The 22,217-nt window shown below is 42.2% G+C and overlaps 2 protein-coding genes across 3 annotated transcripts in view; one reads left to right on the forward strand and one right to left on the reverse strand.

Moving 5' to 3' along the window:
- Positions 1 to 22,217, reverse strand: part of macrod1 (mono-ADP ribosylhydrolase 1) — a 109,214-nt gene that overhangs the window by 32,582 nt on the left and 54,415 nt on the right. For both annotated transcript variants that reach the window (XM_076739074.1, XM_076739075.1), the window contains exons 4-5: positions 12,649 to 12,678; positions 1,634 to 1,750 (exon numbers count right to left, since the gene is read on the reverse strand). In XM_076739074.1, coding sequence (XP_076595189.1) covers positions 1,634 to 1,750; positions 12,649 to 12,678 — 147 coding nt within the window. The remainder of the gene's footprint in view (positions 1 to 1,633; positions 1,751 to 12,648; positions 12,679 to 22,217) is intronic.
- The window catches only part of flrt1b (fibronectin leucine rich transmembrane protein 1b), a 78,088-nt gene continuing 75,427 nt past the window's right edge, over positions 19,557 to 22,217 (forward strand). The window contains exon 1 of the mRNA XM_076739067.1: positions 19,557 to 19,649. The gene's annotated coding sequence lies outside the window, so the exon portion shown is untranslated. The remainder of the gene's footprint in view (positions 19,650 to 22,217) is intronic.

The raw sequence follows: 22,217 nt of genomic DNA on the forward strand, positions 1-22,217 counted from the left end.
ACACACACACACACACACCTGGGTGGGCATTATAATATACAAAGCTTGGCTATGGCATTATTGCAATTCCTTACTGGTGTCATGCTGTGTGCGTCCCATTACAGTGGTGGACAATATCATGATGAACACCTGATGAAACATCAGGTTTTCAATGAGAGGGAACTGTGTGAGTGTCATGTCATGGCATAGGACTGTTTTGACGGCGTATAACACTTATTATGTCCATTCTGAAACAAGTAATATTCTGCGTGTAGCTGAGTCAGAGACTTTTTTGAATGGATAATCCATGATGTAGGACAACCCATCTCCATGTGAATTTTATTTATTTCATTTTATTTGTTCATCTTTTTGTGGAGCACTTGTGACACTGTGAAGAAAAGCCACATATAAATAAAGAAAAAAAACAAAAACAAAAACAAAATTGATGTAGCAGAACCAGAGATATCGTCTTTCTTCTCAAAACCTGATGCCTACATTACCCATAATGCCCACTGGCCGCCAACAGTTTGGTAAGAGATTGGGCTCGGTTATGTTAAATAGCTACAAAGGCTACAGAGGTGCGGTAAGCTCACTCCCTTCTAACTCCACAATCCCAGATTTCAACTATTTCCACATACGCAGTAATTTTCCCCAAGACCTGTGAACAGACACTGAAGTGTAACATTGGTGGAGATCCTCTTGAAGAAAGATTTAGGAACAGTTCTGGTCCTGGAGTCTCTTGTTGACATGATATAAAGTGACTGGTAACTTCAAAACAGTTTGTCTTTTTTGCCACATTTGCCGTACAGTGATCACTGCTGCATTGTTTGAGGACTGCACAGCCAAAACTGTGTTCATTTTTTCTGATTTTTCCCCCAAATGTTTTCTTTTTGCTTTGGAATCACTTGGTAATTTTACATCTTGAGGCCCCTTGAAGTATTTAACTGAGCAACTGACCTGAAGACTTCAACACTAACGTCCTGAGTGTCAAGAAAAAGGAAGAGACTGTACTTTTAATTTTGTAGTTTTCAGAGCAGCTGTGCAGCTCTGCTTATTAATGTCTTCATGGTGTGCTGATGCTCTCCCCCCACAGTCACATGGTGTGTTTTTGATGTCAGGAAAGCTGGAGGAGATTCTTTTTTTTTTTTTAACTAAAACACCTAGAAAAGCTTTTCCTGTCATGTTGAATCTTCAGTTTCGTCACATTATACACGCAGCAATGGAGTGCCACTTAATAATTGAGTGCCATTTACTTTGCTATAAATGGAAAGCAGTGACATTATTATGGATATCTGGATGGGTTTCCGCCGGTGGTTGCGTTCGGGCTGAAAAGGAAAACTGATCTACTTCAAGTCCTCAAGGCAAAAGAAAAACATTTCAAGCAGTGTACATGATTTCTGAAGAAGAATAAAATATTCCTCTTCCATATTTGGACAGCAGGATTGCCCTTTTTATGTTTTGTTTCATGTTATCGTGAGGCTGTTTAATCTCTATTCATGTCAGGAAAATCAACTGCGCTGTTTGCTCTTTCTGAGCAGCTCCCTGCATCACTGTCACATTCTCCCACACCTGGAAACAGTCCAGGGGAAGCACAGCGAGCAGCGTCACGGGAGGAGCTGGAAGTTGCACAAACACTCGCACGCCTTCTACTCACACTTTGCTGGGAGGCCGTAGCCGCAGGTGATCTTGGCCTCTCCGGTCTCGCAGCCTTGGAGGGAAGCACACTCCTTTTTTAGCATTGGACCTGCAGCCCGGTGGATTGCTCCGTCCACTGGAGAGGAGAGGACAGGAGATTCAGAGGGTTGACCTACTTATGTGAATCCCCTGCAATCTGACTCCTTGCAGGGAGTCTAAATGTTGTTTGAAGTCCAGCAGATACATTTACAGGTGTCAAAGCTTAGCGCTGAAAGGACCTGGATAATGCTGGTATTAGTGGTGAACGGCTGAGTTTCTCATCTTTTGCAGGTTGCTAACTTTTCTCCCTAAATCCTCCTTTTTTATCTTTTAATAAGTCAAAGCATCTGTGTCCCTGTACATCGGTCTGTTTAATGGATTTTAGGGGTACTGCCTTACTTAATTACTCGATTTAATGTCTTATTAAGGACTCAGCTGACTTTGACTTTTTGGTCAATTAGTCTTTATTAATTACATTTTCAGAAATCTACATAATATTCAGAAATGTGTATCTATCTTTGATCCACACCACATCTAAAGACCGTGACTGTGTTCATTTCCAGGAGGGCAATCATGCAGGAAAAGCAATTTTACAGCAGTGCCAATTACAGACACACAGTCACAATCTTTGCACCCCTTGCAGTTAAACATTTTCCTCAGAGTTAATATTTCTACCATCTAGAACTCAGCAGCTTCATTATTATGGTTCTCAGCATTAGAATTAAAACAGAATTTCACCTTATGGTACGAAATCTACTCCAGCGGGGTGCTGGCTCACAGGCAGACATCACAGAACGGAAAAGACACCCTAATGATTTAAAAAAGGATAAACACTCTTTTCTTTTCATTCTTCTTGAAATTCTTTTAATGAACGAGCAGCATTACAGGCAGCCAATCAGGAGTTAGTTTGCACAGAGAGGCTTAACCCTGTCCTCCAGAGGTTATGTTTACATCCCACTAATTTGCAACAGTAGATACATTTGGGAGAGAAACGTAAAGACATCCGATTTATGTTTTTCATCAACATGATCAGGGAACTTTTTTTTTTTTAAACTATTTTCTTTGGCATTTTATGCCTTTATATGAAAGTTATGAGTGATGACAGGAAATAAGAGGAGAGAGAGATGGGGTATGACATGCAACAAAGATCCCTGGCTCCGGGGGTGTTAGGGTTCATGTTCATGGTCTTCGCCTTAAACCTCACGGCCACCCAGACACCTTGAGGATATTTTTTCAATGAAAGTATCTGCAAAGTCACAAAATGTTCTTACCAAATGCATCTGCAAAGTGTCCACTGACCACATATTTCATTTGGTTTCTGTATACAGCTGTATATACAGTAAATATTCTTGTCTGTTACCAGCCAGCGTGCCAGTGTCTTAACCGTCTCCAGCATTTGCATCCTGGTACAATCCTGACTCAAGACTACTGCAATGTCTAATGTAGGAGTTTGGTGTAAACAATACATAATTAAGCCAGAATAAAACACATCTGTCAGGAACGCTTTTGCACTGTGAGACTTGTCAGCACTTGGTGAAAATAGTGCAGTGACACCCATCCATATGTCACAGCTCAGTGTGTCGGCCTGTGGCTCTTATCTCTGTCTGACTGTATACAGACCAGCTGTTACAGCGGTGTGTTTCGCCAAACGGAGTGGCTCCAGGCAGGGGTCTGGTGCTATCTGAACGTTATTGTGTTAAGTTGGCATATCGCATGCGGAGCTGAGCTGTAGTGTGCCATGTCATGCTGTGCCATGTTGAACTGGGCCGCACTGTGAGCTAAGCACAAGTGTAAGGGTGTGAAAGTCAAGCTCTGAAACGCTGGCTATCTCCTCAGGGTACACAAAACAAGTTCAGATGCCATGCTCACGCTGTGTGTGTCTATGTGTGTGCGTGTGTGTGAATGTGTTGTGCGTGCGGGCGAAATATTGCTGGTGTGTGTATACCCTTGTCAAAGCATATGTGCTACTAAGCACAGATGTATTTACTGTATGTGTGTGTTGTGCGTGTGAAGAGTCCTTGAGGTGACACACACACACAAGCACACACACACACGCACGCAGGCACGCATGCAGGCACGCAGGCACGCACGCACACACGCACACACACAAACACACACACACAAACACACACAGCACACACTAACTTTGAAACAGCCCAACTCTGAAATAGAGAACAAGTGTGATAAGACTGAGAGATAGAAAAGAGAAGGAGGGAGGAAGGGAGGGGAATAAGAGAGAGAGCAGCAGATGTAAAAATAGTCTGGAGGGAGATAAGGAAGCAGAATCAAAGGGAAAAGAAATGGAAACTGAACTGAAATGTAAACCAACAATACCTTTTGTTTTGTTTTATGCTTCATGTTTGACAGGTACATGAATGTGTGTATGCATGCGTGTGTGTGTGTGTGTGTGTGTGTGTGTGTGTGTGTGTGTGTGTGTGTGTGTGCATTTGTGTGTGTATAATGGTGAAATCTGGCCTCACCCCCCAGTCGTTATGAGTGGACTGCAGAGCCGTGAGCTACAGCAATGCTTTTAGACCTGCTCTGCTCAGTCCCTCAATTACACAACAGTGCTGTAATATTAGGCTGCAGTTACATGCGAAGAACATGCGCCATAATGCTTGCACACACACACACACACACACAGACACACACACACACACACACACACACACACACACACACACACACACACACACACACATACACACATACACACACACACCAGAGCACATAGCACATAGCACATACAACTAAATTTTTAAGTAACATGTGTCCTAGCAAAGAAAAGCTCTTTGGAAGACAGTTAATTTAATGACTTCAGTAACGGCATGTGACCATAAAATATAAAAGATGTCTAACTGTTGATCCCTGCAATGTTACCATAACCTTAGAGACCTGATTAATGTGTTGTTTGAGCAGCTTGATGCATCCGTCCATTGACTTGGCACTATGATTTCATACCTGCAATCATTGAGTAAGTATTTATTTATGCATTATATATTTGTTTTTTAAGTATTTCTTCTTCATTCTTCATGGAAATTCCAACAAGTCAACATGAAGGCAAAGGCTGAAGAAACACGCTGTGGGGAAACCAATAGTTCCAGCATTGAACCCCATTCATTTTCTATGGTCCCCACACATGCACGCACGCCAGTCAAGTGATGAAATGAATGCATTTTAAAACATCTTAATGCATGCATGAGCTGACCTCTCGTGAATTTAGTGGTATTCTATGTAGCCAACTTTAGTTAATATTTATCCAACAATAATAGCTAGTTCTGATTGCAATAAGCCAACGTAAGCAGAGATGCAGTTCTGGAAAACAGTGATGGATATGCACGACTTCTGAATATTTTACAACTCCAATTCTAAAAAAGCTGAAACTAAGTAGGTGTGTTTGGATCATTTTTCCCAGTCTTTAGTTGCTCCTGTACCAACTTTCTGAAAAGTGTTGCTGCATCAAAATCAGAATAAGCATATTTTTACAAAAATCAATGAAGCTGATGAGGTAAACCATTAAATATATTGTCTTTGTACTGTTTTAATTGAGTATATGTCAAAAAGCATTAGTAAATTATCACATTGTGTTTTATATTCCACACAGCGTCCAATCAGGGCTCTATATTTCAACCACCATAATGATGTGTGTGTTTGTGTGTCCAGAAAGAGGTTTGTGAGTGGGTGGGCGAGCAGCCTGCACAGTGCTCGGCTGAAGGGGTGCAGTGCAATTACCTCATCCATGACCAGGTTTCAGCCCCGGTCCTGCCTGACAGCCTCGTATGCCTATGAAAAGGGACTTGCTGTAAATGCAACTAGTGGAAGAATGCGATGGCTTTGTGGAACACTTCTATGGCTTTCCTGGCCTGCTGTCAGCCATCTTTCTCTCCCTGTAGGAGGTTGAATGAGTTTCTTTGAAGACTGCCCATTCAAGGAAAAATTTATCTACCCTCTCCTTGGATATATTCTGTTATAAAATGTTTTGCTGAATGGAGTTGGTCGCCTTGTGTATTTTGAACTACTGACCAAACCTAAATTGAGCAGTTGCAGGCATTCACTGACATTGTGCATGTTACATAAGATAACATCAGGATGTGAGCAGCTATGGTCATGAAGCATGGGAAAAATATACTACAAATGTATTCTGCATTATGGAAACTGCCCCCCCGCTTCCAAAATGAAACACAGACAAACTGATCAATGCTGTCTCTCCGCCACTCCCCAGGAAAAAGATTTTATATACAGTGCATGAAGACATTACTGCAGTGGTCTTCGTGTCGTTTCATATTTCAGGTGGTGGAAATCTTCTAAATGCAGCCAAATCATCTTGTCCTTTTAGTTGCAAGCAACGTCAGTTCGACTACATCTTCTGCTGCGTTCGCTTACACATGAATCGCGCTTTGTGCTTTTAGCTGAAAAAGCCTTTGTTTTTCTCATGTTTAACTTAGAGTGCTCCTTGTCAAATGGAGACGAAAAGAGAGGAGACAGAATGAATCTCTCTCACTCTCTCTCTCTCTCTCTCTCTCTCTCTCTCTCTGTCTCTCGCTCTCTCTCTCTCTGGACATTGCCAGGGTTAATAAATATCCATACACCTATTCATTCCCTCCTGGACTCCCACCTCTCTGATACAGAGAACTGTCCCTCTAACTGCATTCACTGAAGACAGCCCATGTTAGCTTTCTTTCAGACTGTGGTAACTTCTGACTCTGTGGGAGCCGGTGTAATAGCCCAGCATGAGCACCACACGCTACTGAGTAGATTCAGACACTGTTCTGTCACTTCAATGCAGTCAGAAATACGAAGGGGGAATTCATGAACAGGGGGAACTGCAAGTGAAAGAAGCGTTTGAAGTAAAGCTGCACCAGCAGTACTTCTTCAGCTCAGACACATATACAGGTCTATTAGTCGAGGATGGCCTGTGACTGAGACAAACAATATTATTCATTATCTCTACAGAACAATAACAAGTTCATCTATTCAGCCTGAATAGAAATTAATTAAAAAAAGGGGGAAAAATTAAGAATTGTTCTGCATTGCTTTCTGCATTGTCTCACATGCAATGGACATTTGTCGTTTGAGAGCTGCGTCATTTGTGGTTTTGGCCACACTCGCTGCATATTGATCGTCAGTCCACTACAGACTTTAACATCACAAAAACTATTGGATGGATCGCCATAGAATTAGCACACACATTCAACCGTCATAACTCTGATGACCTCTGTCTGCTCGTCTAGCGCCACCATCAGGCCAATTTGTCTGATCCTTTATGACTAAATACCAGCAAAACTAACGGCTTTCCTAGAAGCTGTACTTTAGGTGTTTCCTAGTAATTAGCAAATGTTAGCATGCTAACATGCAAAACTAAGATGGTGAACGTTACACCAGGTAAAAATCTGCATATTGTCATTGTTACTGTGAGCATGCTAGCATTTAGCTCAAAGCACCATTGTTTCAAAGTACATCTCATGAAGCCGCTAGAATAACTGCTGGCTGTGTCTGAAATCACTTCCTCTTTCACTCATTCACCTCTGCCATATGATACACACCCACTGTTTTGTTCTATTGTTCAACAGAATAGTCATTTTAGCAGTTTGCAACACAAATAAAATGGGAGTGATTTCAGACACAACTTTAATCTCTCTGATCTGCTTGTGATTCCTGTTTTTAAAACATGTTTAATGTGTACGTTTCACCTGTGCCTTCACTGAAAATCAATTTCCTGTTGGAGATAATAAAGTCAAACTCATATTGACTCAATATGCAGGACCGTGTATTGATATTGATGTATCCCTCATTTAAACAGTGGCGACAGGGGAAACCCTAACCAAATTAGCATCACTGCAGCGTCTAAGGATACTTGTTCATACTCCACTGACTCCATCACATGCAAATGCAGTACCTGAACTACTCAACAATCACCATAATTGGCTACACCTAATGCCACCAACACACATCAACAGATAATAATGAATTAGTCATGAATTTAATTTATATTACAAAAATCTTTTAGGATGTGTCAAACTTATTTCCATACTCAAAAAACCCCCCAAAACATTAATTATTTAGCCTTCATTACCATACAAATATCACATCACACAGCGTTTTGTATGACTGAAGCCTGGTCTTCCAGGGATTCAGAGATGGGACGGCGATATAAAAAAAACAATGGAGACTCACAGGGACAGAGAGAGATGAGACGGGGGATTGAAGAGCGCAGTTGGACAAAGAGAAATGGGTTTGGAAGGGGATCAAGTGTTAAAAAAAAAAAAAAAGGTGTGTAGGTGAAAAGAGTGAGGGAGGTGAAAAACAAAAGCGGGGAGATGAATGTTAATCCTGGGTTCAGAGAAGAGAATGGATTAAAAGGGTGCAATGGATGGATGGATGCAGGAAAGGGGGTAGAAATGAGTGTTTTGGCTTCTTTAGGCCTTTGACCAGCCAGCTAAGCAGGCGGTTGACCAGTTTAGGTTGTATCATGTCTCCCTCATGGGCCATGTATTGACTGACTCTGGGGGAGAGAGGGAGGGAGGGAGCCAGAGAAGTAGTGGGACTGGGAAGTGATAATTGGCGATATGCTTACCTGGCAAGGAGCCTGCAACCCCCAGCAGGGCACACAAACAAACACTGGCACACACACACACACACACACACACACACACACACACACACACACACACACACACCTGCCTGCAATGTTATATGCCAGGACAAGCTTTACCTCCTGCAAGCCTCCTCCGCCCGCCCTTATAAATACACCCACGCACACATGAAAACGCAAACACACACACACCCACCCACGCACTCACTTATACTTCCATCCTTGTGAGGACTCTCATTGACTTAATGCATTCCCTAGCCCCTCACACTAACCATAACCATCACAACTACATGCATAACCCTAACCCTACCCTGATCCTAGCCTAAATCTTATTCTAACCTAATTCTTAAAACCAAGTCTAAGCCTTTAAACCGCCCCTGTGAAGACTGACCAAAATGTCCTCACTCTGTTGGTTAAAACGTGTTCCTGTCCTCACTGTGTAGCAAGTCCAAGCACACACACACACTTACACACACACAGGTAGATTGACATTAGAGTAAAACCAATCCCGAGGTCTCTCCTATGGAATACTAATATGGCTGCCCTTGCCAGCTGACCTCTTATAGGCCAAACAGGCTGTCCGTCAAACTAATGGGGCGGAACGCTGGCATATTGCTTTCCCACAATCCCTCAGCAGAGCCAGGACACTCATTTACTTCAGTCAGCTTGTTGCCAAGGCAACATTTAGGATGGGTCTTGGTGGTGGATGCACGCACACACACTGCTTCACACGCAGTTGTATATATATACTTGTGTACACACAAACTTACACATGCATGCACGCAAGCACAGAGCTACCTGTTAAATGTTAGTATGAACTTATTCACACACACACGCACACACACACACACACGCACACACACGCACACGCACGCACACACACAAACACGACTAACAGCAGTGAAACAGGTGAATTTATGTATGCGGCTGAGACACTGACAGCACTGTCTGTATGTGGAAGGTACACTAAGTGCGCTTTGCCTCTCATCTCATCTCAGCGCCCCAAAACCAATCTTCTGCTCTCTCCCTTTATTCACAATTCATGCTGTCTTGTTCACTTGTTCTGAAAGGCAAGCAGACAAGCCTGTCCTCCGCCTGCATTTTTCTCCTCATCCAGACAAGGAGAAAGCAGAGAGGGGGCTGCAGAGACACAGGGACCAGGAGACTTCCAGTGCAGGGTATGAAACCCCGTCCCCGTGCTGGAGGACTGATGAAAGATGTCAGCACGCGCAAATTCAGCCTGGCTTTTCAGCTCTGCAAGAAATCCAGTGTGAGAAGATTTTGTTCTTTTCCCCACCAAATTAAAAAATGTAAGTGGATGAAATTTTAATTGGGATCGTGCTCATCTATTGTGTGCTCTGTCTGGATATCTTAAAACATCTAAACCAATCATAGACGGGCGCTGTCTTCTTGGCTGGTTCACATCCTGTGCACTCTGTCCCCACAGACTGCAAACAGACTCTCTGATAGCAGCTGCCTGTGTTTGTAACTGTGTCTCTGTTTGATCACTACGTTATCATATACAAGTAGAACACATCATAGCATTTAGGGGGATCGATTGGCAAAAATGGAACATAATATTTCTAAGTATGTTTTCATAATCACATAAAATTATGTTTTCGTTACCTTATGATGAGCTCTTTATATCTACAGAGGGCGCAGGTCTTCTTGCACGGACCACACCATGCTGCACCGCCATGTTTCTACAGTGGCCCAAAATGGACAAACCAAACACTGGCTTTATAGAGGCCCTTTGGTTATTTAGCAGCCGCTTGGAAGACGAATGATGAGGAAAGGGGTATTCAGTTGATTGGTCCTTAAGGTAACGAAAACACAGCGATTCTTATTTTCAGGTGATTATACACTAATGGAAATACACTGATGAAAAAGATTCCATTTCTGCCAACAGATCCGCCTAAAATCCCACACACTGGACATTTGCAAAGCATGAAAATGAGGTAACTCTTGACTCAGTATACTTGAGTTTGTTCACATTTCTGTGGACCCACATGTGAAACTGTAAAGACAACTTCTATACTTCAGCTCCAAATGAAATGGGACACTGCATTTTTCACCCTTGAAGCATGTTTATTGTGTCCTGAAATGAAGTAAATAGATTCAGCCTCTCATCCCTATAGACTGCTTACATTTTACTGATGGCTGATGCCATTTGTGTCCAGGTCACAAACCTGTGGAAAAACACTTCAATGCCTCATCCCAAAGGTATATATAAATGACATATGGTGACCTGGAAGAACAACCAAGTACAGATTTCAAAGTGTGAGTCATGGCTCCAGGATTTTTTATGGCATTAATTCAAAACAAACACATATATGTTTATATGTATAGATGTATAAACATATCTCTTGGTAACTGTCTGGCTGAATGAACCTCCAATCATCACCTACGTTGTCTTTTCTATTTAGAAAATCAATCAAAGCAGTGAAACGTTGAAATGGCAGATAAGCTCTGGAATAAATGAGCAACTGCAGCCAGTGGACATAAAAAAAAAGGTTAATTTCCTGCCCTTGAGTTTGTTGTTGATGCGCTGCCTGAGCTCAGCACTCCTCCAGATTGAAGTGCGAAAACAATGTCGGCAGGTGTGCGTTTGATCTAACTGAATGACATTTACCCAGGTACCCTTGAGACTGAGTAGTAAAGCACTGTAAAGACCTTTTGTTGCTTCACCTCTCATGAAAAAAAAAAAAAAAACCCAACTCACTAAAGCTGAATGAATGCTTGGTTACTCAGTGCAGAGTGTGATCTCTGCCAATGAAGGTGTGCACCATGTTTTGTTTTTGCTTGGCTCTTGCATCTGTCTGTTATCTACTGGCCCTTCATTGCTTTTGTCTTTCCCGTCTTCTCCCTCTAACCATCATCTCCCTCCCGTCTCTCTTGTTTGTTCCATTCTTCTCTCCCTTTACCTCTCTCTCTAATTAACACCTACTGTAGGCTCTTTCTGCCTTAGCAAACCCCCAAGGGCAGAGCTGGAAAGAGACACAGAGAGATGGAAATAAATACAATAAGAAAGAGATGAGAGAAATCAACGGAGCAGCAGAGAAGCTGGTACAGGGTGGCAGATAAAAACGGACACGGAGACACAGATTAAAAAAAAAAACAAAAAAACAGCCAGTCGGTGGAAAATTTCAAAATTAAAACAGATGTTGTGCTTAAATTTAACTGAATTAATTTTTTAAAATAACTAAACCAGAGTGAACAACATAAACATGCTTTTCAGAGACACAAATGCACACAGTCTGATGCACACACATATTCACGGCCTCTCTAGAAACCATCTGTCTTTGTAGCGCCATCAGAGATTTGAGGACAACATCAAACGATGCTGTAGATCTCGAGGTGCTTCACCGAATGCATGCGTGTGTATGAAGCCACAGGACACAACAGTGTGTAGGCCATTTTTATGGCTTGAGGCTCAGCTGGTGTATATCAGAAAGGGTGGAGCCGGCCTGTCTATGTGTGTGCGTGTGTGTGTGTGTGTGTGTACACTCAGGACTTACTGCTCCAACAGAACACTTCGGGCAAACAAATTCACTTCTGCAGGCAGGCAAATGCACTGCTGTGAACTGGCACACGTACGCGCATGCACGCACACATACACACACAGTGCACATACAGGTGTGCCACTCGATAGGTCACCATGGAGACTGGGAAGCAAAAACACATGCAAGCATACACACATACAAATCGGAAGGTTAAAAATGGCAGCGCAAGTGAGCTGGTCTGAAAGGCTAAAGCTGTTTGCCCGAATCAAGAAAAAGAAAACAGCCACAGTCAAACGCGGCAGCCAAATTTGCAAGCATTAACACACACACACACACACACACAGGTGGAACGGAGTGTGTGTGTGCATGTTTTAGTGAATGCGGCTGCCGCACTAGTTGTACAGATTTATTACAAGTATCGATTGGGCATGGACGTCCAACATCACAGGCACGCAGCAAAGCACTGAGTCAACAATACACTGAAAAATGACTGTTTATATCCACCGCACTTCACACCCATAAATTATGAAATATCGACTTAGCACCTGTGCGCGCACACACACACACACACATGCACACAGGAACATGGGCAGACAGACACACACGGCGCAACATGCAAACGCATGGTGAACACCTGCAACAACAAAGAGCTACCTGCGAGCAAGCACAAAGCAAAGTACGGACCGACACACCACTCACAGGACATAAAACACTCACACATACACACACTCTTTGCTTGGTACATTGCACTGCATCATCTGATTAAAAGAAGGAGATTTTAAATTATTTGGTGTCCAGAGAGGGCCATTTGCACCACAAAGCTGTGCTATTAATAACAACAAGCAGCTTGGCAAGCGCACAAACGCACACAACCAATGGATCAGACAGGTTGTGACTTACCTCCACCTCCGCCGAGCAGAGTCTTGTTTGCTGGAAGAGAGACGAGAAAGAGGAAACATTCATGAAAAAGACCAGCCTGAAACACTGCAACTGCAGCTGGAGCCATTAATCAATGAATCAATACATCAACCAGGCAATATGGCGATATAATATTCTCTTGCTCCAACATCCCACATGTTTCTTTACTCTAGTTTAAATTCAATATCTTTGGGTTTTGGATTTGTGAGAACTTGTGATCAGCATTATTTACAAATGGTATGTCAATTGATTAAATAATCAACAGATCAATCAACAATGAGAATAACTATTAAGTGCAACCCTAATCAAAACTAACACAAACTGTTAGAGAAGTTTTGATTTCTTGTTTTTTTTTTTTGTTGTTTTTTTTTTTTCCTCAATACACTGAATCAATGTAAATCAATTAAAAAAAATCCCGGTTGCGGCTCCTCATCAGTGAGGATTTTCTGCTTTTCTGTATTTCTCATATGTAATTGTAGATTCAATACATTTGGTGTTTTGGCCAAATAAACCGAGACATTTGAAGCCATCGCGTTGGGATTTCAAAATTTGTGATGAGCATTTTTAAGACATTTTTAATTGAATAAATAATCACATTGATCAATAATGAAAACGGTTCGCTGCAGCCCGAGTAACAACTAATAGAAAACACAACACTGACCAAAGCTGAATTCAAGGTTACGCTGGGAGTTTTGACTGCAACAGAGATTTCACTATTTCGTTCCTTCTAATCAGTGTAAAACCATATTTTGCGGTCGCGGACGCAGACTGGGCCCTGCACTACCTTGACCTTTCACCACAGAGTTAAAAAACACCTCATCACCGCATTTATTAACAGATGAGTTCAGAACATTTCTTCATTTGCACTGTTGTGTGCGTGGGTGTGCTGCTCAGAAACTCTGCACTCCTGAGACTTAATCAAGTTTTATATCTAATTGGCTGAACTTCTGTGTGCTAAAATAACTTGAAGCCTTTGCTTATATTTACATGCTGGGGGGGGGGGGAAGCGTCTCCACATTTGTCCACAATTTGTTATTGGTGTTGCTGGTTTTACCAGCCAGCGAGCTGATTGCATTCACCTGGCATTACAGGTGTAACTCAGTCCCTGATTAGATGGATAGAATGAGGACCAGCAGGCTCTGCGTTCTGTCATTGAGGACTGAGGAGCTTTGCATGATAAAAATGAGTCGCTTCACTGGCTGGAAAGCTAATAAATAAACTCATGCTGAGGCTCCAGTCCAAAGCGAAATAAACAACTGTGTGAGAAGAAACAGCAATATGGTCAGATTGATCTTTTAGTTATGAAAAAAGTCACTTTCTACCTGGATAACAAGAGGGTGACAGTAGCTTGAATAAAATAACAATATAATGAGCTCTTTCTCACACGAGGCAAGCAGAGAGTTAATGCTAGCAGTCTGGCTGACCAGTGTGTCCCAAATCATTACCTTTCCCACTTGAATCAAGTGACTGCACATGTAAAAGAGTGTAAATTGCTGGCAGGGTGATAAGGCTTTCCGCTGCTGCGTCTGACATATGTGGTATGCAAGTGTTTTTCACACCCGCATATCCATAAACGTGTGGAGTCAGCAGCGCTAGCCCGGGGACATCTGCAGCGCTTCCAGAAAACACTAACCTGACCGCAAACTCATAAAAATCATGTTTTCGCATTCATTCCCCGCTCGTGGATCCAATTTTGGTTGCTGTGACCATGTTAGGAAAATCTGATAAGCACATAATCTCTCTCCGACCGTTACAAAGTTACGTCAGAACACACAGGGGACGTCTCTCATTTTAGTTACTCTTTGCCAGTAGGCATCGTGCCAACTGGGTACACACTCAGACAGCGTATCAGGCAAGTTGGTTTTAGAGAGGGAAGTAGACAGACTAAATCCTACAGCTGTCTTTCTCTCTCAAGAATCCTCCTCAACATTCCCCCACTGCCTCATTAATGGTAAATCCCACTTAATTTCAGCTTTTAAACACACTATACGTCTCTGTATATGTGAAACACTGCCTCAGTAACATCTCCCAAAGTGAACACCTCCGCTCTCTAATTTGAAAATGTGCAGCTCCATACAGTATGAACTGAAAATAAAAGGCAATTATCTAACGTGACGGTGTGAGATTATTTCAGGTGCACAGCTTGTTTAAGAGTTGATGGATCTCATGAGGACCTGAAATAAAGCCCATTCAGATTTAAAAGCTAAGACAAATAAAATGTTTCCATTAAGTCTCCCCATTCATCGTCTCCTGATTAGCTGCAGGCTGTACAAACAAGTGATATCACACACTGGGTCTTGTTAATGGGAGAGACCGACGGCAAATGGAACAAGACGCAACTGTAACATCTTAAATTGCACCAATCAGAAATGAGACAAACCCTGAAACTCATTATGCACATGGTCTGTGATTATCCCTCATCGCCTGCAAAAACTGCTGCCTCCTAATTTTTTATGTCACCACATTTTTTTTTCATCTATACTGTTTTCCTCGTATTATCTTAACCTTTAATATCCATGAACTTAATGTCTAGTTTTGATGGCCGCCTCACGTTTGATATCTTTGTCAAATGTTACCTGCATTGTTTCCAGCCAGCAGGGCAGCTCGAGTCATTAGGGGTAATTATAACATTGTGTTATGACACCATCAAAACGGCGTCCAGCTGTTATGTTTGTAATAGTAGCCTTATATTGTAGTGGTTGCAGCCATTTAATTATTACACATTTTAACACAGAGCATTTGTAACATCTCAAACTGAACCAATCAGAAACTGAGCCTTCACGTGCTCTGTGGTGATTCCTCCCAGCCTGCCAACGGACGAAATGATGTCTCATGCTTTTCAAAGCTGTCTGTTATTTAATCATCGCACACTGTTTTTATATTTGTGTAATTCTATGATTAATTGCACTGTTTTAATTAACCTGGATTTAATTGTTCAATGGATATTTAATTGTGTATTATTGGGAGTTCAGTGTTGTCCTCTGTATTTATATGAAGGTATCATTGTTTTGTTGTTACATATGCTCTTACAATAGACCCGCATGTAAGGCAGAAGTGACATTTGACTTCTAGTGTTTCAATCAATATTGTGACTCAAACATTGCATGTGAAAACTTTGACTTGACAAGTAAAACACAGACGCACAGAGGTTTCTGAGTAATGACATCTAAACCAAAAGTTATAACAATTGCCCCGGTCTCTGCTGACGAAAAGTGTAGGCCATACAAGTACAAAAACTCCTGAGTGATGACGGTTTTCCACAACCCAAGCCACAGCTATCACAGTGCTGGTGGTGGTGGTGTGGACCGGTGAGCCAAAACTGAGACACCAGGGACATTCTTAGTGATGAGCTAGTTTTAAAGTAGCAGTTTATCAAATTGGGTTACACTCAGCTGGTCAGACTTTATGTGTAAGTCACAGCCGCATCACAAAGCCAGAATATAACTGCCCAAAAGGTTTAGGGGGCAAAATGATGTATCAAACATAAACATAAAACCTATAAAGGTATTGCTTTGTGTTTTTGAGTTTGTAATGTTCATGCAGTTTAAAATGAGAGGGAAGTATCCGACGAAGCAAACCTAACTGATGCTGTTTGGCCATTTAGCGTATTGATATTAGCTTTCAATTGTTATAAAACAGCATTTTAATCAAGTATCAGGTCAGGCGTGTCTTTTACTTTTCAATCTAAACAGGTCGCCCGTTAGCAGGCTAATGCTAGTTTCATCATTTGGTTCAGCTCAAAGATACACCTCTCAGTTACTGGGTGCAAATATTTAATTCAAGCTAATCTTTATGTAAGAACTTTCTTTAATGCACCAACCCCTTTTTAATCTAGCGATGTGTAAATCTCCACTTATTAAACACTTAATAATCCAAAGTTTGAGTAGGTGCAACTGACATACTGGGAGTGATTGGCTTTACTTTGAGATGAATATGTGGACATGTCGTCAGGAAAGGAGGGGTTTTATTTAACATCCACTTCAGTTTTACCTCTAATCCCATAGTTTGTCATAATACATTATCAGTGGTTAAACTTTCTGATGGCATATGGGACCGGCGGTTGCCTCACACTCTGAGACTAAAAGGTTGTCACAGTTTAAGAGCAGGTGGATAAATCCTGGCCAAGAAATCAGGGAAACAGCACTAACAGCTTCCTTCAGTGCACTTTAAATGAAAAATATGCCTGTGGATGTTTTTACTGTTATGTGTCAGTTTATGATGTTTAATGCATTTCAGGAAATGTATTTTTTCAGCCGCTACCTGCTTCGTCTACATCGATGTCAGCTGATGTCTAACGTTTCCCATAATGTTGTCACAATAAAGCTCAAAGAACACACTCACACGGCGATAGTGAAATTCCTCCAGTCAAGAAAAAAAGTCTGTCCTGTTACTCAAAACACAACATGTTTTATGGCTGCATTGCCTTCTTGATTACTGAGGCTGGCATCAGTGTGGAAATCTGTATCTCTGCCTCCTCTGCAATGGATTTCTCCCAGTAAAACTGATGAACGGCTGCTGCAAAATGGTGTATAAAAAGAAGCCCTTCTGAGTGAATGACACCAAAGCCTGGTGGTTACTGATGGTTTAGATTGCTGAAATCTTTTTCTGCAATCATTGTAGCTGCAGGAAATGTCTCAGTGAGAGGACACTGTCTGTGTTTGGACAGCTTTCAGCAGGAATAAGAAAAATAAGGCTCCAAATGTTCACTAAATGGCCCCAGAATTGTGCAGTACATTGCCAGCAGAATAGCACGCATGGAATTGTGTCACTTGAACTTTGCAAATTTGAATATTGCAAACTTATTTATCCATTCAAAGAAATATCAATAAAGGCAACATAAAAGATCCAGGGCACCGCACGTCATGTCACGGCCTTCAAACAAAGTGCTTTCTAAGCGAGCGTTCAGAATAAAAACAGCGCTGCGTAAAAACAAATACTATGTTGGTGGGGACGTGATGCTTCAGGTACTGGTGAGACAGTGAAATATAATCCAGGTAGTCCAGCTTGAGTAATAGATCCATCACTTCGACGGCAGACCCCAAAACACTGCACCATGTTTTATAAGACTAAGAGGAATGAAGGAAGGTATCGAAAAACAGCTCATTTTACAAAGTAATCTGGCCAGAGTGTGGGCGTAAATGTACTCAATCAGCCAACGAAGCACCTTGCAGGGTGAAGTTGAAAGATTAAACTCTTTTGCCCAACTATGCCGCCATTTTCAGAGCTCTCTGTTTCTCTTTGAAATGAATAAAAGGGCTATGAGTTTTCCATAGAGTGCAAATGTTAGTCTGAACCTGGCCTAACAGCGTCTGAACCACCCGCCCCCACACCTTTCCAATGTCAGCCTGAGACGACCGCGCCTGACCAAAACCCACAATCATACCTACTTCATGTAGGGATTGACCAGGTGTGCACAGGTGCAAAAGTAGGAGTTGTTTCCCTTTTCCTAATGAGCACAACTGAGTGCAACACCAAGAACGCCTTCGCGGAGAGAAAGTGTTTTCTCCACTTGCACGATCTAATGAATCAATCACAAACGACACTGAGCTCTTCCCTTCAGACATGGTCAGACAACATGCTGTCACCTAGTTTGGCTGAAGCACGCTCAAGCCTTAACAATGCTCGTCTTCGCTCTACTTCACTGCAGCCTGTTAAAAAATGTATCAAACACTAATGTCGGGTTGACTGCTCGCCCTTCTGGTAGTGTTACAATATGCTCTCCCTATAGTGGGTACGGGGAACACTATACGTGAGTTCATAATTGTACACATGGTTGGCTGCCCAGGCACTTCAGAAACTCTAATCCTACATCCTATTTTCATTTTATTTTGCCTTTCGCAGAAATTGCACCGAGTTCAAATTCAAGTTTAACTTTTACCTCGCCTGATACCAGCACAGAATTAATTTTTGTTTTATCTCCTCACTTTAAATTCATCTTGCTTGTAATCTTTATTCATGGGATTATATAATTATTAAGATTGTCTTATGTAAGGCACAATAGACCTATGATAAATTATCAATGATCCCATGTAATTCTGCTGTTCTCCGTGTAGGTGCCTGAGACCAGCCTCTGAGCCCTGTGGGGAAATAAAGGCATCAAAGCAACCAAAACACTCATGTGTATGCACAATCATGCAGTTACAGACACATGGACACACACACACACACACGAGGGTGCACACACAGAGGGGATGTGAACAATAAGACATCTGCACGCACATACGCCGTACAGCCACACGTACACACACATACAAATGCAGACAATCGAGACAGAGTTTGGGTAACCATGGCAACGGCAAAGCCCAAAGGTTTGTTACTGAAACCTAGTTAATTAGAGAGAGAGAGAGAGAGAGAGAGAAGGAGAGAGTAATATTGATACTCGAGGGAGAGTGTTTCACCATCTGTTAAAACCCACATGTATCGTCTACCCGCTCGACTGTGGACCGAGTCGAACTGCATGTGTGTGTGGGAGAGACAGTGTTTGAGGTGTGTGCACGCACTGGCCACAGTTGTTGCATGGGCAAAAAACAAACACACGAAACTCCCTTCTCCCATGGCGCCGAATATATGGAGGCTAAGAGTATCTTTTCTTATTGGTATTAAATGACTAATAGTAACAGCTAATAGTCAGCAGCTAAATAAAGCACGCTAGCATCTGCTGCCGCGACACACCAATTATCAGAGAGGGGAAGGGATCAGGGTGATAAGTTACACAACTACATAGAGAGCGAGAGAGAGGGAGAAGACGAGGGTGGGTAAGTTGACTGGGGGAGAGTGAAGGAGGAGAGTGCAAGGTGTCAGGGGGATGGAGGGAGGGCTCAGGGAGGGGGAGGGAGAGAGAGAGAGAGAGGGAGGGGTGACGAGGAGTGAGTGAGAGAGACAGAGACAAAGTGAAAGAGAGTTGAGGGTGGAGAAGGGAGACGCAGGACTAAATTTGCTGGGAACATAAAACAACAAGATGGAGTGTACTTCTTTCCTGGGAGGTAAGTAATCACACTGAGGGGGTGAAAAGAGGAGAGAGACACATAGAGGGAGAGAGACATGGAAGGATGGACAGCTGGGTAGATTGATGCATCAGTGAAGGACAAGAGTTCAATGCTTAAAAACTGGCCAGACAGAGGAGGAAGAGGAGGAAGAAGTTGGCAAAGGGAGACTAAAAAGAGGGCGAAAGTGCTCATTTGCTGTTGGTTTAACCACCTGTGAGTGTGTGAATGTGTGTGTGGGACTATGTTAAAAGTCAGGTGTAGCGATGATGACGACGGGAAAAAGGCTAAAATCTCCTTCAGGTGAAGCTCTCTGTTAAACCCTCTTCCCTCTTTGCTCTCCGTAGCCCTCCATCTTATTTTTCTTTCTCTCTGCTCTCCGCGCCCTCTCCTCCTTATTCCCCAGGCCCCAGAGCAACCTGTTTGTGTATTCCTCCCTCTCCTGCCTCCCTCTCCATCCCTCTCCCTCTCCACTACCCACTTGTCCTAACTACCATTACACCTCTTTCGGTCATTTAATTTCTAGACATCATTTAGTAGGTCCACTTGAGAATGCCAATCAATTTGCGGGCGTCAAAAAAGGACAAGAGCTACTGATACAGCACAGGATAGATGCAGATATGTGAGACTGTATAAGATCATAGTACACCCGAATTGATCCTGAAGATGAAATAAAACATCACTTTTTCAGCAGAGAAGGATAGAGATTAACCATCTAATACTGATGCATTAAGCATTTTAAAGAGTATTCATTTATGGTATCCAAACAAACAACACGGACAGATCAGTGTAGGGACACAGAGTTCCCGTAAGGCTAAAAAGATGAAAAACATTATTAAAATCTAAAAAATAATGATTTTGAAGATCTGGGTCTTATTGGCTTTCCTTGGCCCTCCAGCAAATGTAGCTCCGGCATTTCACTGTGGATTTGTTTTCAAGCTTCCTGCTGTCTTATTCCCACCTCAATATAAAGACCTTTATTTCACCTCAAGGTTGTGGCTTTGACGTTCTGAGACCACGCGGTGAACAAAGAGAAACACCGTTTCATCTTTATAACACAAGCATCTCATTGTATCTGACTTTGTGATGAGGTTCTTCAAGAATTTACATGTGAGGCGGAACAAAAACTCCCAGTTCTTTGAACTGATCTGGTTCAATGTGTAGCTGACGTGACGGACTCTAACATCAGTAATTACCTGTACGTCATTACCGTGCGTTCACACCTGCAGGGACAATACGACACAAAGCAGCTGGTTTCAGATTCATGGCGAGATGGGACAGAGAGGTCTCAAACAGTGTAGGACTGGGAGAACATCGACCAGAGTTCAACTTCATGCAAACGAGTACAGTGTTGCGGTGCAGCAATGGCCGACTGATGGGTAGATGTATTCACTTTATGTTCTTCTGCTGTGAACCCTCTCGTGTCCGTAGTTACTACAACAGCTGGCTACAGTTTGTGGACTCAACATCTCAAAGAGAAACACCCAGCAGGCACGCTGGCCATGAGGGAGCAAAAAGTCAAAGAAAAAAGTTTAAAGCCAGTTCAATAAGATTATCAATAAACATTTGACAGAGTCAGCCTGGCAGGTTTGGTGGACAATAGGGGAAGAAAAACACTGTGAAAAGCTGAACTTTGTTTACGTCTTTTCTGTGCTTCTGCCTAAACCACTGAAATTAAGTAATGCTAAAATGACTGGTGGATTAATCAATTAAGAAAAAAAGAAATGATGGCAGCTTTGATTACTAATTTGTTTCATGTTTTTGGCTGTTGCTGAGACCATGCAAATCGTTTAACAGCATAAATTAGGGCGACGGCTGATTTGTGATTGCAATTTGTAATTATCTTTAACATTTCACAGAGAAAATGGTGAATGAGTTCATTCAAAGTTCTGACATTTTAATCTATAATTAATAATTAATCCTAATATGGTGACTTACTGTATGCCAGTGCAGGCTGTGTGTACTGGCATACATCACAATGTAACCCAGTGAGGTGATATTAGCATGTTGCATCACAGTCTTGGAGCTGATTTGGCTCATTTTGTATTCACCGCTAACATACTGAGGTCATGTAACACACTTGAAGGCTCAGCTGACCAAACATCACCCAGATGTTCAAGCTCTCTTTTTTAACCTTTAACAACTAAACAGGTAATACAGGACAAAGGACTGGTCTGATATTTGCTTTCATCAGCAAGAACATACAAGTACAGCCATGCAAATGTGTGACCGAGGCTTTATATTGGCCTTCTGTGGTCTGACTAGTTTAGCTTTAGTTGAACACCCACGTGGTGCAGGTGAATGCAAACTAACCACAGCATTTTACTTACAAGCCTACAATCATCAGTGCAAAAGTTCTACTGTTTAATACAGAGGACGACATGTTAAGTATTTATTTTTGGGCCACCTTCATCAAATCAAAAGTTGATGAGTCCCTGAGTCTAATTCATATTCTGCCCATACAACCTGATACACACCTATTCTTTCTAACTCTAATCAGCGCCATGAGACTGTTTTCATTTTAAGTTGTTGCATGTTTTTTTTGCTGGGAATTTGAAGGGAATGCAT

Source organism: Chaetodon auriga, chromosome 9 (genome assembly GCF_051107435.1).
Source record: "Chaetodon auriga isolate fChaAug3 chromosome 9, fChaAug3.hap1, whole genome shotgun sequence".
Lineage (NCBI taxonomy): Eukaryota > Metazoa > Chordata > Actinopteri > Chaetodontiformes > Chaetodontidae > Chaetodon > Chaetodon auriga.